The sequence below is a fragment of the Epinephelus lanceolatus genome, chromosome 23 (genome assembly GCF_041903045.1).
Source record: "Epinephelus lanceolatus isolate andai-2023 chromosome 23, ASM4190304v1, whole genome shotgun sequence".
NCBI classification, from domain to species: domain Eukaryota; kingdom Metazoa; phylum Chordata; class Actinopteri; order Perciformes; family Serranidae; genus Epinephelus; species Epinephelus lanceolatus.
The window spans coordinates 3,369,597-3,391,770 of NC_135756.1; the positions used below are offsets into that span (position 1 = coordinate 3,369,597).

Below are 22,174 nucleotides of genomic sequence, written 5' to 3' on the forward strand. Positions count from 1 at the left end.
TTTTTGCCACAGTTTATTAACATTTTCAACATCATTGTTCGTAGTCAGTCTCAGTTCTTGAGTACATAAGATATCAAAGTCAGTATTAAGAAGATATTCATTTTTTTCTTTTCTTAATGATATAGACTGAATACCACGAGCGTTCCAGGTGGCAACTTTAAGAAAACCCATGGTAGTTTATGTCAGTCTTAAGGTGTAGGCTTGTCATCCAGCCGTTTCTCCTTTTTATGGGAGGTAAAGTGAGCTGGCCTTTTCTTTCCAACTAACTCAGTCAGGACCTCACTGTTTGAATTATTACTGCTCGGAGCAGGAAACTCAGGTGTGGGGGAGAAGGAGCTACTCTCAGATGAAGCAGACTCTGCATCAGGGGGAGAAGGGAGGGGGGTGCTGCTGGCCAGCTGTCAACATCTCACTACTGAACTCAGAGCTGGGGCTCTCGCTGGCACTTTCATATCTTTGATCATCATATTCATCAACACTCTCTACATCACTGTTATCACCCTCTTCTTCACTGTCAATAACTAAATTGCCCTCACCTGACAAAGAGGAAATGTCGTCAGGAGGGGCTGGTGGCTGTAGCTCCGCTACAGGAAGCTGCTGCTGCTGTTGCAGCTGCTGCACGGGTGGAGTGTCACGCTGCTGCTGAGGGCGGGGCTGCCGCTTACGATGCTCAAAGGTGAACTCTTTGGAGGGCTGCTGCTGATAGGCAGGGTGACTGCTGGGCTGCGGCAGCTGGACAGATGGAGTGTCGGGCTGCTCATCCGACGACCGACTGGGCGGCCGCTGGTGCGTCGGCGGCAGACCCGGCTGCTGCTGTGCTCTTGCTTTGTTTGCATAGGAGTCAGGGCAGGCGAAGAAGGTGTGACCTGTTCCTCCACACAAGCTGCACAAGCCTTCTGCTGAACAGTCTTTGGCCTTGTGACCCAAACCGCCGCACTTCCAGCATTTGACAGTGTGACATTGTTTAGCCTGATGGTCGGTACTGTTGCATATGAAGCAGCTGGATGACTGTCCGGGGTATATGATGCGACCGTTGTACGGTCCCAGAGAGATGGAACTTGGTATTGCAATATTTTGACCGGTTCTGTCTTTGTGCATCTTGACCTTGTACTTTCTGACTCTGTACCAGATGCCAAATTTATCCAGTGGTTTAGTGCAATGTAGAATAGTACAGTATCTTTGTAAATATAGATTAATGTCATGGTCGGATATTCTGCCGGTCCAGAATTTGACTACCAGAGTGATGACATCAGTTTGTATGGATGATTCAATAGTCCAATCTCTCCATTTTTCCTCAGCATGTTTAGCTGCTTGAATTTCCAGGAAGCGCCTTAAAGGAGCCTCATGGAAGAAACACAGTTCAAAGTCTCTTCTATTTGGTAGAGCAATGAAAGAGTAAATGTCTGTGGCATTGATCCAGCATGAATCAAACAAAAGGCTCTGACTGACATAGTCTCTGGTGGGAAGGTCGCTCTCACCTGTGTACTTCAGCCGCACCCAGTTCTGGCCAAACTTGTCAGAGTACCTGGGCGTGTTGCTGAGGGGAGCCATTGGGCTCTCTGCCCTCGCGGGCACTGACGGGTTCAGGTGACTCAACTATTTTCCTCCCTTGCCGCGACCACTCATTTCGTCAGAGTCTAGTTTGAACCGAAGCAAAAACTGAAGGTGGGACGTTGTGAACCAGACCTCTTTACTCTCTGCCTCCATGCCGGTTACTTCCCAAAGCCCTGGAAATCAGCTCTGGTATTAATGATCCCCAAACCAAACAAAGACCCTCACCTGGCAGCCAACTACAGACCGATTAGCCTCCTGAGCACTGTGGGCAAACTACTGGAGAGAGTGCTGGCTGACAGGCTTCAAAAACATTTTGATGCTCTGGGAGTTTTGGGGGTCCACCAGGCAGTATTCTGGAAGGTAGAAGATGTCCAAAGGTGTTTTAACATTAAAATGGTAACAATTGGAGTCTTTTTTGACATTGAAAAAGCATTTGATAAAATGTGGCATGAAGGACTCATATACAGGCTGCTGGACCATAACCTTAAACTCCCACAGCAGATGGTGGTGCTTTTAAACAGTTTTTTAAAGGACAGAGAGATCTGAGTAAGAGTGGGAGCCACAATGTCCAACAGATTTAGCCCAGAAGCCGGTGTTCCACAGGGCTCAGCCCTCAGCCCCCTACTGTTCTTATTGTACATTAGTGACATATTTGAAGAGGAAAACATGCCATGGAGCTGCAGATAAATCAGTGGAGCTTGAGAGAGAGAAAGTGCACTGTTTAATCACAGACAATGCATCCAATATGATCCTTTGTGCCAAACTGTTGGCTGTCAGAAATGTGCCATGTTTAGCCCACAGTTTCAATCTTATTGTGAAGAAGGTACTGGATCAAACTCCTCCACTGGCTGACATCAGAACAAGAGGCGAAGTGTTCCGAGACAGTGTATCGATCCCTGATTCGGCACGTCCACAATCACGTGACTATTGTGGGCAAGGCCTTGTTACGTTATATCGCGTGTTGCCCTGCTCTGCGGGAATTTCGAAGGGCTTGGGCATTTCAATATGTCAAGGCTTTAAAAAGGGTTCTGATTCACTGCTCAAACTGTGAATAGCTATATGTATGTCAACATATCGCTGTAAAACTGAAAAACAACTGAAATGTATACTTTTAAATAATAATGTTTGCATACTTTCATTGTAAGGTCGGCAAGCTGAGTTGGACAAGGCACTGGTTGACATGGCTGTGCTTGACACTCAACCATTTAAAGTGGTGGAGGACAAAGGCTTCAGGGCACTCGTACAGAAGCTGGACCCAACCTACATCTTGCCTACTCACCAGGCCTTACAAGCTGTGGTGGAGAAACGGTATAAGAGGCTGAAGAGAAGGCAAAGCAGGAACTGGAGAAAGCACATCTGTAAGCTTAACTGCAGACATGTGGACCTCCATGAACATGGATGCCCATCTTGGGGTCAAGTGTTTTGCTTGGTGTAGGACATTTCATACAGTCCCACACAGCAGAACATTTGAGGGATGCCATGGAGCTGCAGATAAAGAAGTTCAAGAAGTTGAAACCAGATGGAACTCCACATACTTGATGTTACAAAGACTGTATGAACAACGAGAACCAGTTGGTGCAGCAGTGGCAAACCTCACCACAGACATTCCTCCTCTCACATTTGCAGAATACGAGACAGTCAGTGAGTGTTTAGACATTCTTGCACCCTTCCATCTAGCCTCCACAGAGATGTCAGCCGAAAAGCATGTTTCTGCCTCGAAAGTTATTCCACTCTTGAGAATGGTACAGCACAAACTGGCTGAAAAGGCTTCAGCAGTTTATCTTATAAAACAACTGCAGCATGAGCTGGTCAAACGATGCATGGTTGAAGGAGTCCTGGGGCCTGTATCACAAAGCAGGATTAATGTCTCAGCGAGGTAACTTCAGGGTTAACCCTGGGTTTTCGGTCTCACGAAGCTGGTTCAGTCCTTATCGGGGTAGATCACCATGGTAACTTACTCTGAACGGCTATCCTGCTCTGGAGCAGGGTAAGTTCAGGGTTGAATCTGATCCTATAAAAAGCACCACCCACTGGCCAATCAGCTGTTCTGAAAAAAATGACTCCGCTGACAGAAATGCAGCCCAGTCATGACGGGAAGTTTAATTCATTTGATTGATTTTGATTTGAAAGTTTATTTTGAACATTAAAAAAGAAAAGAAAGCAACAACAACAGACAATGAAAAGATTGTTCAAAAAGGAGTGGAAAGAAGCCGTAATGTCATCCCACCCCTTCATAAGAAAGAAACTGATCATTTGCGGACACTAAATATATTAGTGCCAACATTTTGTTTTGTTGGAGGAAATGAAGATAATGGGCCTAATTGACAGCTTTGCTGCTGGAAATGTGGAAAGTAGCCTATAGCCTATGTCTATACTTCATGGTGTTTGAGGGATTTTCCTTTTTGTTTTTTAAAGAGGGACACTAGGTATATTTTTGCGCAGCTGTTAATTTCTAACACAGCTCAATATCAGGATGATTTTATTCAGACTATCAATTTGGTGTTGATATGATTTAATTGTGGCGTCAGCTTTAAGCTTTATTGTAGCATATATAACGTTATGACAAAGAAGACCAATTTATCAGACACAATGATGTTAGACGATAATTGTAATACACGCAATTCATCTGCGCAGCATTGATTTCATGGGATTCAAGGGTGTGATCAGTGTCAGATGTACAGGTACAGGTACTGTAGCTACTTGAACCAGTGATGAGTAATTTAACCTACACATAATTTTATTTGCTACCTTGCTTTATCTTGATTTTTCCCTCTCTCCTCCTGTTTCTTCTTTCCTGACTCGTTTTTTTTTTCTTCTCTATCATGTGATTTCATTGATGTTTTGACAGGGGAATTTCTTTGATAAGCTTTTAGTGGCTTCTAACCTCTCCGGCACTTTTCTTTTTTTAATCTTGTAAATTTTATACTGTCTGTTTTTAACATTATGTGCAAATAATCAAAACTAAAAAAACATTATTCATCCCGTTATGCGTTGCCACGCATGTTTCCTCCTCCTGCAGCTGCCACGGTGTTGGCCTTTTCTGTAATGTTGCTTTTCTCCTCCTCATATTTTAGTAGAATTAATCTCTGATCCTCACGAGAAATACTTTTTTCTCCCTCACATACGGCGCTCTGTGAGGACGCTCAGTGACGCTCAGTGACGCTCAGTGACGCTGCGTTTCTCTCATGATTGTGATTTGTCCGCTGCGTGTGCGTTCACAGCTCTTGATAAAGCAACACTGGGTTGAGTTACCGAGTTGATATCCGGCGTCGTGATACCGATTATCCTGATTGCCATTGTTAGGGTTAGTCAACCCAGGATAGGTCTGGGTAACCCAGGAAAGGTTGATCTCGCTTCGTGATACAGGCCCCTGGCCTGGTCACCATTTTGGATCCACAATTTAAAACATTAGCTTTTGTCAATGAAACATATGCACAAGAGGCCATGTAAAAATTGACCGCAGAATGCGCTTGAGCCATGAGGGCTGAGAGGGGAATACCGTCAACATCACAGGCAGTGTATCATTTATCATTCCATATTATTATTATTGTGTTTTCCATACCTCTCTAAAAATGTTATCAACTCCATCAGTCAGCTGCCAAGGAAGAACATGGGCCTTCAGCAGAAGACAGCTTGTGGGATCTTTTGGACAGCAGAGTTGGATATTACTGTATGCATCGTTTTGTGATTATGAAAAATGACTAATTTCCCTTTTCTTTTTGTTTGGGTAAAGCAAAACAATTTTAAAGTGCAACAACACATGCTTCAGTGGAGTTTCAAAGATATTTGTCTGAGCTCTACCTCTCCAGAGGAGAAGACCTGCTTACTTACTGGGCATCACGTGGAATAATATACCCAAACCTTATCAAGACGGCCAAAAAGTATCTCCACATGCCACCAACATCTGTGCCATGTGAGTGGGTCTTATCCAAAGCTGGAGAGGTAGTCAGCCACAATGGGGCAGACTGAAACCACGCACTGTCAAAATGCTTTTTTTTTTTTTTTTAAACAAAAACGCTCCCTGGTTTACTCGTACATCTCATTTATATTACCACAAGAGTATTATACAAAAGTAGTACAAGCACATTCCATTTCCCCACTCCCTCTATAGATGCAGTTCTGAGGTACAGCCAGCAGATGTCACTGACTGTATGACATGCTTCGAAGCAGTGTGTCATTCATGAAGCAGTTGTGTCAAAGTGGTTCACTGCTTCATGAAGCTTCGATTTCACCATCACTACTGCTATGGTGTTTGCGCCACCTAATGGTATCAGGAAGCAATCGCTATTTGTTGAACACGTCAGAAAGTTTAATCTTATTTCTTATTGCCACAGTGAAATGTAAGAAATGCAGTACAGATCACACCCAACATTTATTAATAATTGAATTAATAAACGACAAAACTTGACTCTTAAAGATACAGTGGGTGGCTCTTAAAAGAGCCGTTGGTTGAGTAGTGGAGGCAGCAGCAGTGTCTACTTGGAGCTGGTGTACTTGGTGACGGCCTTGGTGCCCTCAGACACGGCGTGCTTGGCCAGCTCACCGGGCAGCAGCAAGCGGACGGCGGTCTGGATCTCCCTGGAAGTGATGGTGGAGCGCTTGTTGTAGTGAGCCAGACGGGAGGCCTCACCGGCGATGCGCTCAAAGATGTCGCTGACAAACGAGTTCATGATGCCCATGGCCTTGGAGGAGATGCCGGTGTCGGGGTGGACCTGCTTCAGCACCTTGTACACGTAGATGGCGTAGCTCTCCCTTCTCTTGGTCCTCCTCTTCTTACTGCCGCTCTTGCTGACGTTCTTTGTGGCGCCTTTCTTTGAGCCCTTCTTGGCCGCTTTGACTGCAGTTTCAGGCATGTTGTAGCTCTGGTGTTAACCGAAGAGTATGTGCTGACGGGTCGGAGCGCTGCTATATACATGAAACCGTATGCAAATACAGTGTGCTGTCGCAACTCTGCCACTGGCTGATATTCAGAGCCTCATGCAGTGTAGAAACTTTCCCCGGATGTGACTCATGTTTCTGCTGCTGGGCTGGTTCAAGGATCAGAACTATCAGTTATCTGTTAGGGGGTTAGATATGATTTTAATTTGTATTCATTTATTTTTCTTGATTCATTGATTGAGTGATTCATTAATCAATGAATTTATTCTTCTAATTTGTCCTTGAGCGAGTGTTGTATAATCGTATGGTTTTATCTCCTTGCTGTTTGTCTCTCTGATTGTAAAGCACTTTGCGCTGCATTCTGTGCATGAAAGTGCTTTATGAATGAGTTAATTCATTCAATAACATCATCACCATCACAATATATATGTCTGTACAAATTGTACAAATGAGACAGACCAGTAGTAGTGTGTGTATGGACAGTTGTGTGGACCTTCACCAGGACTGTGTTATAAGTTCTTAGAGTGGATTTATGTGCATTTTTCCCTTTCACATGAGTCCTTGAATATAAAGTGAATAAGCTTTTGTTCATATTATCCAGTTTCGTAAACTGTTTAAAATAAAAATCTTTAAACACTCCCTGGTTTACTGGTACACCTCATTTATATTACCATAATGGCAAAGTTGCAGAAGCACCAGCATTCACTTCTATATCACGTGATACTTGGGTATTATACAAAGCAGTACAAGCACATTCCTTTGTCCCGCTGCCTCTATACACACCATGTGACAGGCAGTCCTGAGGCTTGTTCAGGTCCTCCACTTAGATGCAGTTCTGAGGTACAGCCAGCAGATGTCACTCTTCTGACTGTATGAAATGCTTCGAAGCAGTGTGTGATTGATGAAGCAGTGTGTGATTGATGAAGCAGTTGAATCAAAGTGGTTCAGTGCTTCATGAAGCTTCGCTTTCACCATCACTACTGCTATGGTGTTTGCGCCACCTACTGGCAACAGGAAGCAATAGTTGTAGGACACTTACATTTGGATTTACATGAAATTTCCCCAGTGTGGTCTGCAATTGATATACAGCTACATTACATACAATTGTGTTGTACAAGTGTGTTCTCGAGCACCTTACAGCGGACACAGAAGTAGAATAAAATGTGAAATAGGTAATTTCAGCCCCCACAAAAAGGACATACCATATCACTCCTCCATGCTGGCCAACAAAAATGAAGGTTGCATCAGCCGGCGTCCCGCCAGTGCCCCCAGATGGCCTGATCATCACTGTTTGCAGCTTTAATGCGTATTTTTGTTTTCTTGGTTTTTAAACACTTGTTTTAGTTTATTGTCCCATATTCTTTGTGACGTACAGTCAAACTAAACATTGTAATTTTAAAAACCTTGGTCAATGTAATGTCCACTCAGATCCAAATACCTCCTGTTTTATGAGGATTTAGTTGAGCTCCAAATGCCTGCTCATACAGGTTAAAATGAGAAGTCAAAAAAATCCATCATCTTGTTTTATGTCCACAATCAACATTATTTTAAATTCTAATTCTTCTACATTTTAAGACAAAATTAAAACATCTGTGTACCCAGGTCACACTGTGTTGGTGTTACTGAATACAACACATGATGCAATCCAGGAAACATTTGAGCCTGTAACTTATTATTATTATTATTATTATTATTGAACACATGTCAAAAAGTATCATCTTATTTCACTTACAAGTGATTTCTCACATCCACCACAGTGATATGCAAAGATATGCATTGACAGGACAGCCAACATTCATTGGTAATTTGTGTCAATCTAAGTGTAAAGAGGAGCAGGGTGGCTCTTCTGCCCTGTGCTTACATGCTTTTACTTTCTTCAATTCAATCAATCAATCAATCAATCAATCAATCAATCAATCAATCAATCAAGTTTATAAAACCCAATATCACAAATCACAATTTGCCTCACAGGGCTTTACAGCATACGACATCCCTCTGTCCTTATGACCCTCACAGCTGATCAGGAAAAACTCCCCAAAAAAACCCCTTTAACGGGGAAAAAAAACGGTAGAAACCTCAGGAAGAGCAACTGAGGAGGGATCCCTCTTCCAGGACGGACAGACGTGCAATAGATGTCGTACAGAACAGATCAGCATAATAAATTAACTGTAATCCATATGACACAAAGAGACAGAGAGAGAGAGAGAGAGAGAGAGAGAGAGAGAGAGAGAGAGATGCAGGACAGACGGTAATGACAGTATCTTACAACAACATTAATGAAAATAATAATATTATAGTTATAGTTCTGGCTACTGTGGTACAATATGTTGAAAGTATGTATTAATATCTGGCAGTATACATGTGTGACAATAGTCATATGTGTATAATAACAGTAGAAGTATGACTAATGACTAATGATGGCAGCAGCAGCAGGAGGCATCTTAGGCGGTGGGCTGAAGCCGCGTATCTGCATTAGTTTTACAAAGTAATGATCCCCGTGCAGGGACAACCTGGATTTGTAAAATTGTGAAGATTATTTTATTCTTCATCAGATTCAGGTTGTTGCCACTCTATATTCTTGCACATTTTTCCACAATTATAATTTAAAGTTTGTTTAATATTCAGGCAAACGCTGCAGTCTACTATAACAGTTTGACCAATAGAAAGCTAAGATTAAGAGGGAGGGCCGTCGTTAGCCTTTCGGATTTAGCTACACTGAGCACAGCTGTTCAACGGAGGAATCGGCAGATGGACACGACAGAGACAAGTAAGTAACGTTGTTATATTATTAAAAACATGTTTGCAACTTGATTGTCTTGTACAGTACTGAGTTCAAATGCATGACTTGCAACTTGTGTTTTGTACAGTATTGAGTTCAAACATATGGTGACGTTTTGCAAGTGTAAAGTAACGTTAGCGTTAGCTTTAGCAAAAAGCGCTCACTAGCAGCTTCACGCACTTTATGGGTAAAGTGAAGCTGAAGTGGCTTGCATCCTATTTCTCATTGGGTTACGTTAGGTCTCTTAAGTCCTTGTGGTAGAAATAACCGGGGCTGTTGCACGTTTATTAGAGTATCTGCTGACCAACATCACTGAGTCTCATAAACCAAGCAAACACGCGATGATGATGTGTAAACAATGTTGTCAATTAATCATTGTTTCCTCACATAACCTCCATGGAAACAGCAGAAGAGAGCTAACAGCTAAACGAAAATAAGTAAGGTTTTTGGAAAGTGATTGAACTGATTGTAAATCACATGTGTAGCATTAGAGAGTTTGTAACAAAGAAACAAAACATAACATATACATTATATAGAAAGCTACATCATTTTTCCCCTCCTGCAGGAGTCATCACACACACTTTCTGTGTTCTCACTTTTCTTTTTTGACAGGTACCGTGTGTAGTCTCTGAAACAGGAAAAGTGATATCGTGCCTCACTAGCCACTAGGTCCCTGTCACGAATGTGTAGAAACAGACTCTCATCCTGTCTTTCTTCAGCAGCAAGAAGTAGCTTCCCTGCAGTGAGTGTTTCACACCGAGAAAGTTTTTCTTTTATTCTCTTCGGGCTGTGTGCTTCATATCTGTATTTTTCATGTTTGCAAATCAAACACTGTATTGGGAGCAAGTGTGGTGCTCTCTCAGACGTGTGGAAGTCACTTGTGTGTGATCTTAGAGCCCGTGTCTTTGCCGGAGTTTCCTCACCATCCTCTGTCTCTGTTGCTACTTCTAGCACTAAAAGACAAACAGAAGGCATCCACAGATTCAGGCTTCACCTTGGTTTGAGGCTGTGCACCATTCTTATTCCCCTACATCACTGGGTCGTGACATCACAATTATTGTATTTGAAGACACATCTTTATTCATATATGTACTGCTTGTTAAAGCAACACTCTGTAGCTTTGACCATGACCCGTGGCTTCAAAAAACTAAATTATGCACATTAGTATGTCGCACAAAACAGCAGTTTTAGTAAAACCAGGTCATATTTTATGGATAAAATGTCCTCTGGTTTTCCCTCTGATGTCCTACCACTGCTCTGTCTGTCTGCAGCCTTTTATTTAGCAGAGCTGTCCCCAACTACCCACTGCTGCAGCTGCAGCATAAATGCACGTTTATGCAAAAACGTGCATGGTTAAGTTTCAGTTTTCGAAGCCGCGTGTCGCAGCCAAAGTTACATACTGTTGCTTTAATAGTTGGCTTAGTACTTGTGTGTCCGAAATAGGGAGTACTAATGCTTGCATATTTTTTTAAATAGGTCCCATACTATTCTGTCCTATCTCACTTGAGGGGAAAATAGCAGTTGTATAAAAATGTTGGGATTTTACTTTTGTGTTATTTCAGTAGATCATCTGAGATTAGGGTGACCAGACATCCCCAGTTTGGCTGACCTGTCCCAAGCTAGAGCTGTCCCCGGAAATGTCCCCAATTTCAACTGTGGATTAAAAAAACACAAGTGAAGACGCCACAGCTCTGATTCTGGTTGCGCACAGACTGATGCAGTACTACCTGTGACCGCTATGTGGGTTGCATTGGCAGAGTGGCGCTGTTCATATTTTTACTCATTTACTCCACAGACAGAAGACAGAAGCTATTTTATGAGGGCAAAAGAAGAAATAAGTCAGAGTTGGAGCGGACTGAAGACTTATTTCACTGATAGTAACATATACTGTTGTTGGTGTGGCTGTATTATAGTGAACATTACCATGTGATAGCTATTACAATATATTATGATGTGGCTCTGTTTTAGGAGAGGAAGATTACTGATAGAAGAGTGAAAGGAAGCAGGGGGAAAAGAAATGTCCTTTTAATGACAATAAAAAACAAAACATTTACGCCTGTAGACCACAATGACACGGTGGTCCATTGCATTCTTTGAAAGTTGTCAAAATACATGAAAATACATATATATATTTATTTCATAATAATATTTAATGACTTCTGTACTCTGAACTTGAAATGTCCCTGCTTTTCATTTCAGATATCTGGTCATCTTATCTGAGATTAAATGGAAATAACAACTGCGTGTTTTCCCCTTGCTGTTTTTAATTAATGTAGTTTGTGAATGTTACTGAGCACTTTATTGGACTTCAGAAGTAATGTGAATGAGTGAGGGGCTTAATTTAAGTTAGCACTTTTCTTCATCTCAACAGTGTTCACTGCAGCTAGATGGGCAAATGACTCCCTCCTGTGATGGAATCAAGTGGGTGAGAATGCAGTGATCTGATTTATCGAATAGATTTTGACTAGGGTTTTGCTCATTTGAGTAGAGTCAAATACAAAGCTTATGTCTGAACAGTGAATTACGGACAATAAACTTGAGTTGTCAGAACCTGATCGTGTGAGAGGATGTCATTGTAGCTCCTAATTTCTTTTCTTTGTTCACAGATTCTGCATTTAAGATTCAGATTTGAAGTCCAAGATCCACATTTACAGTTTCACACTGCATGTTTGATACCAACGTTCTGTTCCATTTTCCTTTTGAATTAAAGCTTCCTTTTCTCTTCTCTTCTGGGCTCGTTTTATTTTTGTTATATTAGTAAAATGGATGTAGCAGTGATAGCCAGTATTAGCTGGTATAGCATATTCAGCAGGTTACTGGCTGTTAAAGTTAAATCTCTGCACTGCCTCTTCAGCTACACGACTCTCTTCAGTCCCTAAATATTTCCACTCAAACACTAATTTAATAAATTTTTGCCATCCTGTGTCTGTAAAAGGAGTGATTGGTCCATCTTTCTGAATTATATGCATACAGCACTCCATTTCTTATGCTAATGTAATGCTAGCAAACAAATGAAAAAAATAGCAACAAAGATTAATATAGTGGCGGGAGGAGGGTCGTTTTTATGATGTTTCATCATTTTGACAGATAAATGACAGGTGAAGTTCCCAAGCAAGATAACAGACCTCAAATTTGTGAAATCAGATATGTTTATTTTGTATAAAGCTAGCAAAGAAAATATACATGGTACCTACACAGACTGTTTTAAAAAAGTCTGTAACATGTAAAGACCACGTTATGTATTGAAGACATAAAAGAGACTTAATAGGCTATGTATGTGTGGCTCTCGGTGGCTCTACATGCAGCGCCATTTTTCCAAGGGTTTTTTTCTTTTTTCCAAGCGTCCCATTGGATAATAACAACAATCACGTCACGCATGTCGGACCCCAGATGTAGCTGTCTGCTCTGTTTGCCGGAAAAAAGGTAACGTGATAAAGTTACCGATCTACAAAAATGTGCAAGAAGTACCGGTGGCAACAATTTTCTTTTGATTTATTGAAAACTTGAGAAGTTGTCAACAAAAACCTGGGTCCTCCCCCGATAGGGATCGTTTAAATACAAGGAATGGCGGCTTCGGCCCACCGCCTATCTGGCAGGACCACGGCAGCAGCACAACCACACACGTCACGCTGTCCAGGCACCGCTGTGATATGAGTTAATCTGAGAGACAGTGGAGCACAAAGGCTCCGGAGAAGAAGCCGAGTTAGTGACATCCAGAATGGCCGAGTTAGCAAGATGCAGTAATAGAATACGAGAGAGAGAGAGAGAGAGAGAGAACAGACTCAGCAGCTTAGCAGCAGCAAAATATGTCAGGTTATGCCACAGCCTGAGGGACAACCATCACAACACCTGACACACCTGTCTATATTTACTGTCCTTGTAACTCACAACCTACATTTTTCTTTATTCATTTTTTTTTCTATATTATATATTGGTGTATTGTATTGTAGATTGGTGTATTTTGTATTATATATATCATATATTTAATCTTTTTTTTATATATATATAGTTTTCTGACTTACTTTTATTATTGTACTTTATTTGTAAATTTTTAATGTCTTTGGCAATATTGTTAATCTACAGTCATGCCAATAAAGGTTATTGAAATTGAAAATTGAAAATTGAGAGAGAGAGAGAGAGAGAGAGAGAGAGAGAGAGAGAGAGAGAGAGAGAAGGAGAGAAGGTGCCCGGTGTATTATAGGGGGGTCCTCCGGCAGACTAGGCCTAAATCCGCCTAACTAGGGGCTGGTACAGGGCAAGCCTGAGCCAGCCCTAACTATAAGCTTTATTAAAGAGGAAAGTCTTAAGTCTAGTCTTAAATGTGGAGACAGTGTCTGCCTCCCGGACCATAACAGGAAGATGATTCCACAGGAGAGGAGCCTGATAGCTGAAGGCTCTGGCTCCTGATCTACTTTTGGAGACTTTAGGGACCACGAGTAACCCTGCGTTCTCAGAGCGCAGTGTTCTGGTGGGATAATATGGCACTATGAGCTCTCTAAGATATGACGGAGCTTGACCATTTAGAGCTTTCTTATAATGCTTTAAGCAAAATCACATGTCAAATTAAACTAAGGCATGAGTTGCTATTTCAATTAGGTAGAAACCACAAAGGGCATTTTCCCTCACTGTTATTATGCAGGTCAATGAATGGAGTATTTACGAGTGAAAGTGTTTGGTGGTCCAGATATATCACCAGCTGATGTGAGTTGGAGTGCATTTTATATCATGTGCACCGCTACAAAAGGAACTAATGCCCTGGTTATTATTTCTGTTAAAGAAAGAAATCTATTGAGGTGCCATTTAATTTCTGCACCATATGCACCAGTTTACCTATTTTATTATTGTACATCTTCCCCACTGTATTATTATGACCAGTAGTAAAATTGCCATTGTATGATATTTATTACCAGTATTGTTAAAGATCATCATACAGGTTCTGCTTTCTACAGACTACACCGACCTGTTCCTGTAACTTTTAATGAGAGGTCCTGCAATAAATCCTGAGAAAGACATGTCTGCCTCATGTGTCCAACAGAGACAGTCACATAGCAACATATATCTATATGCAGGAGAGGCACGAATCGTGGCAGCACATACACACATACACACACACACACACACACACATATACATACATATATGTGCTAGTCTGTTATTATTTATAATATCTTTTATCTTTCTAATATATTTATAGAACTGTTTGTTGTTTAATCATACATTTACATAAATACATGAGCTGTTTATACTGAATGAAGGTGAATTTTAACTAACTGACAAGGAAATGGTAATAAAGAAAAATAAAATGAGTTTAGCAAAAAAACCTTCAATGTTTTTTGTGAAAAGAAATGTGATTTGGGAGGAAAAAGGATGATGTTAAAGGCTTGGTATGTTTCACAATGTGTTGTACATACATAACATAAAGTGTTAACTGTGGGCCAGTTAAATCCTCTGTGTCTTGTTTGTGTCTGATGTTCAAGTAAACAATTTAAAATATATAGTTGTCACCATCTAGTGGACATAATCTGATACTGTGAACTTTACGTTTTGTGCACTTGATAAATTAGATCTAGAATGTTTCTCAAAGTGGTAAGAGGTGAAACTTCTTCTCCATCACAACTCTCTGCACTATTAGCCTACAATGATCTGTCCATCCATAATGTTCATGTGATCATGATGGAACTGAAACAGTGTCAGTGTAACATTGAAAGTCACTTCCTGCTTCCACAGACAGCTGACATGTATTTGTCAGTGTGTTTGGTCATTAATAGGACAAAGTTATGAACTATTTCAATCTAAAGGAGTCACAGCAGCAGCTGTGATGGGAAGTCTGGCTAAACTGCACCATGAGCCTCGGCCATCAACGGCGTGTTTGCTGCCACCACAAAAACGTGACTTTATTCCAAAGTCATCAACAGCACATGGTTGTTTTTACACGGAGTCCCTGAACAAACATGTGGGCCAGCTGGAAAACGGCTTTTGATGGAGCTGTGATGCATCTGAAATCATTTTAGGAGAGAAATGAGTGGGAAAAGCCGCCGAGCAGCGCTGGCCACGGCGGCAATAGGTGAGGTTTGGAGGCTCCACAGACAAAATGCAGAGAGCATCAGAGCTCTACATGACTTGAATATGAAGAGACACAAGTCCGCTATCGGCCCCTTCACTGTCAGCCTTCAGCACCTCTCACACATTTAGTTTGGACTCTTTTAGCAGTCCAGAGAAAACACAAGTTGCACGGCATCCACACTGCACGGAGGAGCCACGGGCTGGCTTGAGTCTCCACGGTTCTCATGATGTGTTTAAGGACAGCCTCCTGCTCGGAGCTTTCCAACAGTCCAGTCACACTCTCGTCTTGTCCTGAGTGAGAATACAACAACTGTAATAGAAGATGGCAGAAGTAGCTCCAGCTCCAGCTCCAGCCGCCGCTGCTGCTGCACCGCCCAAAGCGGCTAAACCAGCCAAGAAGAGGTCTCCCGCAACGAAGAAGAGCAGCCCCAGCGTCAGCGAGCTGATCGTTAAGGCTGTGGCCGCATCCAAGGAGCGAGGCGGCGTGTCTACGGCCGCCCTGAAGAAGGGTCTGGCTGCCGGCGGCTACGATGTGGACAAGAACAAGGCCCGCGTCAAGACCGCCATCAAGAAGCTGGTGGAGAAGGGGACCCTGGTTCAGGTCAAGGGGACCGGGGCCTCCGGCTCCTTCAAGATGAGCAAGAAGGCAGACGCCCCCAAGGCCAAGAAGCCAGCGGCCAAGAAAGCTGTTAAAGCCAAGAAGCCCGCAGCTGCCAAGAAGCCCGCAGCCAAGAAACCTGCAGCGGCCAAGAAGACTGCGGCAGCCAAGAAGGCAGCTTCCCCGAAGAAAGCCGCCAAGAAGCCCACGAAACCCGCAGCGGCCAAGAAAGCGGCCAAGAAAGCAACCAAGAACACAAAGAGCCCTGCAAAGCCCGCAAAGAAGGCTGCTAAGTCCCCCGCTAAACCTAAGGTGTCCAAGAAGGCACCTAAGAAAGCTGCCGCCAAGAAGCCTGCCAAGAAAGCAGCACCCAAGAAGAAGTGAGCTGTCATCACTCTCAACAACGGCTCTTTTAAGAGCCACCCACATCATCATTAAAGAGCACTGTTTTCTATTGTATTATTAATATCTGCAGACAGTACGTCATTTAGGGTAGTTAGAAGGGTAGTTAGAATACACCAGATCGCCACAAAGGTTACATTAAACAAAGTAGATAATACTGCTTAACATGATAACAGCTGATGAGAGAGTAGAGGTAGAGAAACTAAAATCATTTCTCTTCATACATAAACTATGTTAGAGAGCTATACTCATACTATACTCAGAATCTGGGGTTACAGTACGTAACCAACGTTTCTCTCCAACCACTCGCTGCGTTGTTCTTCAGCTTTATCAGCTGACCAATCCTGTGCGAGCAACAGCACAGTCTCATTTACATCAGGTGGGAGACCCTTCTGCGCTCTGTCACCTCACTCTACTGTAGAGGACCTTCCAAATGTACCTGTGCTTAAAACCACCGTTAAAAGTTCAGACATAAAGAAATACATCCCGTAAGCCATGATCTCATTTCTCTCCTCCCGTTGGTACTGTATACTTCCGACTTGTATACAAAAAGTTGACACAGATTAGACAAAATTATGCTATCATTAACGATGTTAAAGAACCATATTAAAGTGTCATATGTTTATAATAAAATCACATGAAATAGATATGATCTGATATGAAGCGGGCCTACGTCTATGTCGAGCATTAGATATCAGAGGAAGCTTATTTTATTTAGGTAAGATTAAGATTAGGTAAATTTAAGATTTAATTATATGAGGCGAAACAGTCATTCATTTTCCATAAAAGCCAAAGCGTCTGCAATTTTTGAGGACATTCAGGTTTTTACCAACAGCAGCAAGCAAATAAAAAAAACAACAACAAATCAACAACTGTACTAAACATTATGCTGACAGGGTATTATTAAATTGCTTTAAATTTTTGCTGCTGAATTACGCCCAATCCGGACTCGATTTTAAATAATAAACATCGAAATATTATGACACTATCCATAAGCTTCACTTGTAAATAAATGACGCGGTAGCAAACTTATTGTATCACCTTAAAATAATATGCATAATCCCGCAAGAGTATGTTACATAATTAATCTTGATCAATCGTCATACTACTCACGTAATTGTTATTCTATTATAGGGTAAATCATGTAAAGGTTACTTAGTAGTTAACAACAATATCATACAAAATAATGAAAAACAAGAACAGAAACGAGCTCTTCGGTTGATGTGTGTGGCTCTTAAAAGAGCCGTTGTGTTGAGGTGAGCTGAGGCAGTGATTTAACCTCCGAAGCCGTACAGGGTGCGGCCCTGCCTCTTGAGAGCGTACACCACATCCATGGCGGTGACCGTCTTCCTCTTGGCGTGCTCGGTGTAGGTGACGGCGTCACGGATGACGTTCTCCAGGAAGACCTTGAGCACCCCGCGGGTCTCCTCGTAGATGAGACCGGAGATACGCTTCACACCGCCGCGGCGAGCCAGACGGCGGATGGCGGGTTTGGTGATTCCCTGGATGTTATCACGGAGAACTTTACGGTGACGTTTAGCGCCTCCTTTACCGAGTCCTTTGCCTCCCTTGCCGCGACCACTCATCTTGTCCGAATCTAGTTTGTTCCGACTGATGATACTCGGCAACAAAGTATCAGTACATAAATGCTTTCTGCGGACGTAGTTGAGCACCGCTGGGTGGAGACCCGTTTTTTTCCCCCTAACAAAACCCTCCGCCTTCACAATAGAAGCAGGAAATCTCCATTCTACTGTGAATAGATGAGTCATCTATCAGCCCCAATCGATCACCCCACACCAAAAGAGAAATAAACAGACTCCAAAGCACCATCAAATCACAACTCACCCTCCACAAACAAAAAACCTGGAAATCATTCTACCACAAACTGGACCATGACACAAACCCCCGGACCTTCTGGCAGAAAATCAAGAGCATCAATGGAGATCCACAAAGCAACACCACCCCCCACTCAAATCATCTGGAACAATCATCACTGACAAAGACAAAGCCAAACTCTTCCGCAACCACCTTGAAAATATTCACTCATGCCCAAACGACCCCACGTCGACAGCACATGGAAAGATCTGGTAGACAGGCAATAAGCCCGTTAATTAAGTCTCTTAATTCTGATCCGCTAATAGCTGGCAAATATGTTAACAACAATCTTAATGTTAAAGCCATGACATATGCGGATGACGTCACGGTCATAATTAAACAGTTGTAAATGGATGTATTATGTAACCATCTGAGTTTGTACGAATTGGCCTCTGGTGCCAAGTTAAATCATATGAAGACTGAGGGAGTTTGGATCTGAAAGAAAAAAACCTGATTTAAATATTCAAATAAAACACTTGGTAAAACGTTTGTAACAATAACTGCAGTGAACATAACTGGAATGATAAACTGACTATAGTAGAAGAAGAAGTCAAACAGTGGCAAAATAAAAACACTAATTATAAATCAAGAATCAACATTATTAAAACGCATATCCTATCCAAACTCCTATTTTTAGCAAACATCTTTCCTCCTCCCCCACCATTCTTAGAAAACTAAACAGTGTGTAAACTTGGTCTGGGGCACTACTAGAGAGCTCACAAAACGTGAAAGTATTCAGTATTCAGCTAATAATACAACCAAACAATGTTCCATGATTTATTGTGACAAAGATGAAACGCAGCAACATGTCTTAATGGACTGTTACGGGGGCCAGGCTGTTTGGTCTGTCTTGCAGGGCCATGGCCTAGTTTTTAATCTGAACTATAATTGTGTCATGTACGGTCTCCTGGAAGACACGATGCCTCCAAAGAAAAAAGAACTGTTTCAATTGATCATCAGCATTGTAGGTTTTAAACTGTGGAAGACCAGATGTGTCATGATCACTAACCAGACTGTTATTGACTGTGACATGGTCGTCAAGCAAGTTCTGACAGACCTCAGAAGGAGGAGAACTTTGGACGGGGCTCAGAGCCTCCCCTGGAACCTGCTTGATTTAGAACCTCCAGACTGAACTGAACCCTTTGCTTCTTGTAAAATATGCACTTTGGCACTGGTAGCACTTTATTTTTAGATATACACTATATTGTATTGTGATATATGTTTGATTTGTACCTGTGAATCTCTTCAGTAAAAATGAAAAGTAGACAGGAAAATCACAAAACATGACACATCACTGAGAAATGCAGCTGACCCCACCACAGAGCACCACCCCCTCACCAAACCCATCACCACCCAAGAACTTCAACTACACCTGGGGAAAAAAAGAAGAAGAACAAAGCACCGGGAGAAGACACTGTGGACACCGTATTAATAAAACAAGCACTGATCACCTACCTTCAACACCTTGGACACCTCTTCACCACCTGTCTCACCACCGGACACTTCCCTTCATCCTAGAAAACTGCACTTGTCACCATGATCCATAAACCAGGAAAAGACCCCCACAATGTCACCAGCTACCGCCCCATAAGTCTTGCATCACGACTCAACCACATCGAATCAATGGGCCTCATAGAAATACACCAAGCTGGATTCAGAAAAGGAAGAGCCACCACAGACAACATGCTCCGTTTATCAGAAGACATCCAGAGAAATGTCAACAAAACACAAATAACCCTGGCAATATTCTTCGACATTGAAAAAGCATTTGATAAAGTATGGCATAATGGACTCAAATTCAGACTTCTGGACTCAAACCTCAAACTCCCACAACCCACCCAGTCCATCACCTCCAACTTCCTCAGTAACGATAAATCAGAGGAGAAACAGGTAACAGCATTGGGACCAGATTACATCAGCACCTGTTCAGCATCAGGAAGGTGAATCTGAGACCCCTTTTGGTTCAACATTTCCAAATACATCCCATTCCACACCTTATCATCTCTGGTGTGGAAAGCAAACCCAACTGGACTCCTGGTCAAAGGAGGAGAGCGGAGGGAACCTGGATCAGGAAACTCAATAGCAGACAACCTTATGGTCTTAACGAACGCCTCCTCACAAACAACTAAGAGTTCTCTTTCACAGCCCAGTTCCAGATACAATATACAGTACGGTGCATTCAATACACAATTGTCAACAAAGATTAAATACATGAAAAGCTCATCTCATCTGCTTTTTTCTCGGTTGTATACAAGGGTCAATACACACTGGTTCATATTGCATACTCTGGTGGGTGTGATTCATCATGGCATCCTGTATATACATCCTGAGCTGCACCTCTGTTCATTTGGTTTATACCTGAAAGACAACACTCCAAAATACCAAATGACAACTTAAATCAATTCTCTTAAATACAAATGTCTTTTTTGTGATGTTTTATGTATTTTGACTTTGGTTTGCATGTCAAAGTTGCCTCCACCCTCTCATCACCTTTCACCCCCCAAGCAGGAGTTCCCCAGGGTGCAGTTGTAAGTCCCCTCCGCCTGCACTACAATGTGAACTTCAGTTATTTTCCACCTGCAAAGTCGAGTCTTTCTGGCATAATTCTCTAGATAAGTGAGATTGCGCTCTAAAGATGAACAGCAGGTATCAGCAGAAGACACATAGTTATAGATCAACACATGACAGACTCACTAAAGTGGAAGAGCAGCTCAATGGGAAGTATGAAAATATTAATTAGGGCCATAATATGGATATCAAAATAAAGTTTTGGCCCTCGATCACAAATATCTTCAGTGACACAGTTGAGAGCTGCTGTTCATCCTCTGGATGTAGATGTCGGTCCATTCAAAAACATTGAGGAGGAAACCAGACCTGTGTTCTGTGTTATCTGAGTGAGGTGGAAAATAAAGTTAATTTTCCATGAAGTAATTCAACAAAACCCAGAAATATTTTGATTGAAATGTTTGTGTTTCAGTTTTAAAACGTGTATCAGGGCTTGTTACTGAAGGACAACAGAGTTTTTGTATTTATATCAGAATAAAGTGTATTGTTGTTGCACAGAGTACAGGTACTGAGACAGTGAACAGCCATTGTAAAAGGATGTAAAGTGCATAAACATTTCTAGATGCATTAGACACATGATGTAGAACCTCTGCTCCCTGCAGACCTCACATATGAAGACTAATCTCATGTGTAATATCTACACTTGATGCATTCAGTCACGTAAAACTTGCCACTCAGCCTGTCTATTGCTATTTTACTGCCTATAATCAGGCAGGTGCTGTATCTATACTGTCTCTTATTATATATGTAGTTTTCTGATATTACTACTTTAAATAGTCCTTTGCATTTTTTTTTTTACTGACGTCTCCCGTTTGTACTTTGACTTCATTGCTGAAATGTTGCAGATTATTATGTTATTATATGAGGAACCGAGGTCTTTGTGAGGTGAGTGTTTGGCTCTTAAAAGAGCCTTTTTGGGGTCGTGGTTTCCAGCAGTCAGCGGGTGTCCAGGTTTACTTGGCCTTGGCGGCCTTGTCGGTCTTCTTGGGCAGCAGCACAGCCTGGATGTTGGGCAGCACGCCGCCCTGAGCGATGGTGACTTTGCCCAGCAGCTTGTTGAGCTCCTCGTCGTTGCGGACAGCCAGCTGCAGGTGACGGGGGATGATCCTGGTCTTCTTGTTGTCGCGGGCGGCGTTTCCAGCCAGCTCCAGGATCTCAGCGGTCAGATACTCCAGCACCGCCGCCAGGTACACGGGGGCTCCGGCACCGACACGCTCCGCATAGTTTCCTTTACGCAGCAGCCTGTGAACACGGCCGACTGGGAACTGAAGGCCGGCACGAGAGGAGCGGGTCTTCGCCTTGGCTCTGACTTTACCGGTGGTTTTCCCGCGACCAGACATGTTGCGATGTTTCCTGGAGTTGAGACTCAGAGACAATGCTGCACCTACAGCACAAAGCCTCCTTTATATGTGTCCGGGACGGCTCCTGTCAGACCAACCAGAAAAGAGGCTTCCAGCAGA

General features: G+C 42.4%; 3 protein-coding genes, 1 long non-coding RNA gene and 1 pseudogene across 8 annotated transcripts; 2 read left to right on the plus strand and 3 right to left on the minus strand.

The window, feature by feature from the left end:
• Positions 1-5,841: 5,841 nt before the first annotated feature.
• Positions 5,842-6,421, minus strand: LOC144461754 (histone H2B 1/2-like). Its single transcript, XM_078165147.1, has one exon. The coding sequence runs from the start codon at positions 6,405-6,407 to the stop codon at positions 6,030-6,032; it is 378 nt and encodes a 125-aa protein (XP_078021273.1). The 5' UTR covers positions 6,408-6,421; the 3' UTR covers positions 5,842-6,029.
• Positions 6,422-9,146: 2,725 nt separating this feature from the next.
• On the plus strand, positions 9,147-11,915 carry LOC144461766 (uncharacterized). 5 transcript variants are annotated; one of them, XR_013490396.1, is made up of 5 exons: positions 9,147-9,199; positions 9,824-9,953; positions 10,163-10,270; positions 11,583-11,636; positions 11,818-11,915. It is a non-coding gene; the product is annotated as an uncharacterized LOC144461766 (long non-coding RNA). The 5 variants fall into 5 exon arrangements; XR_013490395.1 differs by having other exon boundaries at positions 9,824-10,270; XR_013490397.1 differs by having other exon boundaries at positions 9,824-10,270; positions 11,583-11,632.
• A 3,637-nt stretch (positions 11,916-15,552) lies between these two features.
• LOC144461756 (histone H1 pseudogene) lies at positions 15,553-16,280 on the plus strand (annotated as a pseudogene).
• A 1,216-nt stretch (positions 16,281-17,496) lies between these two features.
• On the minus strand, positions 17,497-18,837 carry LOC144461765 (histone H4-like). Its single transcript, XM_078165190.1, has one exon. It carries the CDS (start codon positions 18,041-18,043, stop codon positions 17,549-17,551), a length of 495 nt encoding a protein of 164 aa, XP_078021316.1. The 5' UTR covers positions 18,044-18,837; the 3' UTR covers positions 17,497-17,548.
• A 2,369-nt stretch (positions 18,838-21,206) lies between these two features.
• On the minus strand, positions 21,207-22,102 carry LOC144461788 (histone H2A-like). The gene has a single exon (XM_078165357.1). The coding sequence runs from the start codon at positions 22,052-22,054 to the stop codon at positions 21,668-21,670; it is 387 nt and encodes a 128-aa protein (XP_078021483.1). The 5' UTR covers positions 22,055-22,102; the 3' UTR covers positions 21,207-21,667.
• Positions 22,103-22,174: the final 72 nt, after the last annotated feature.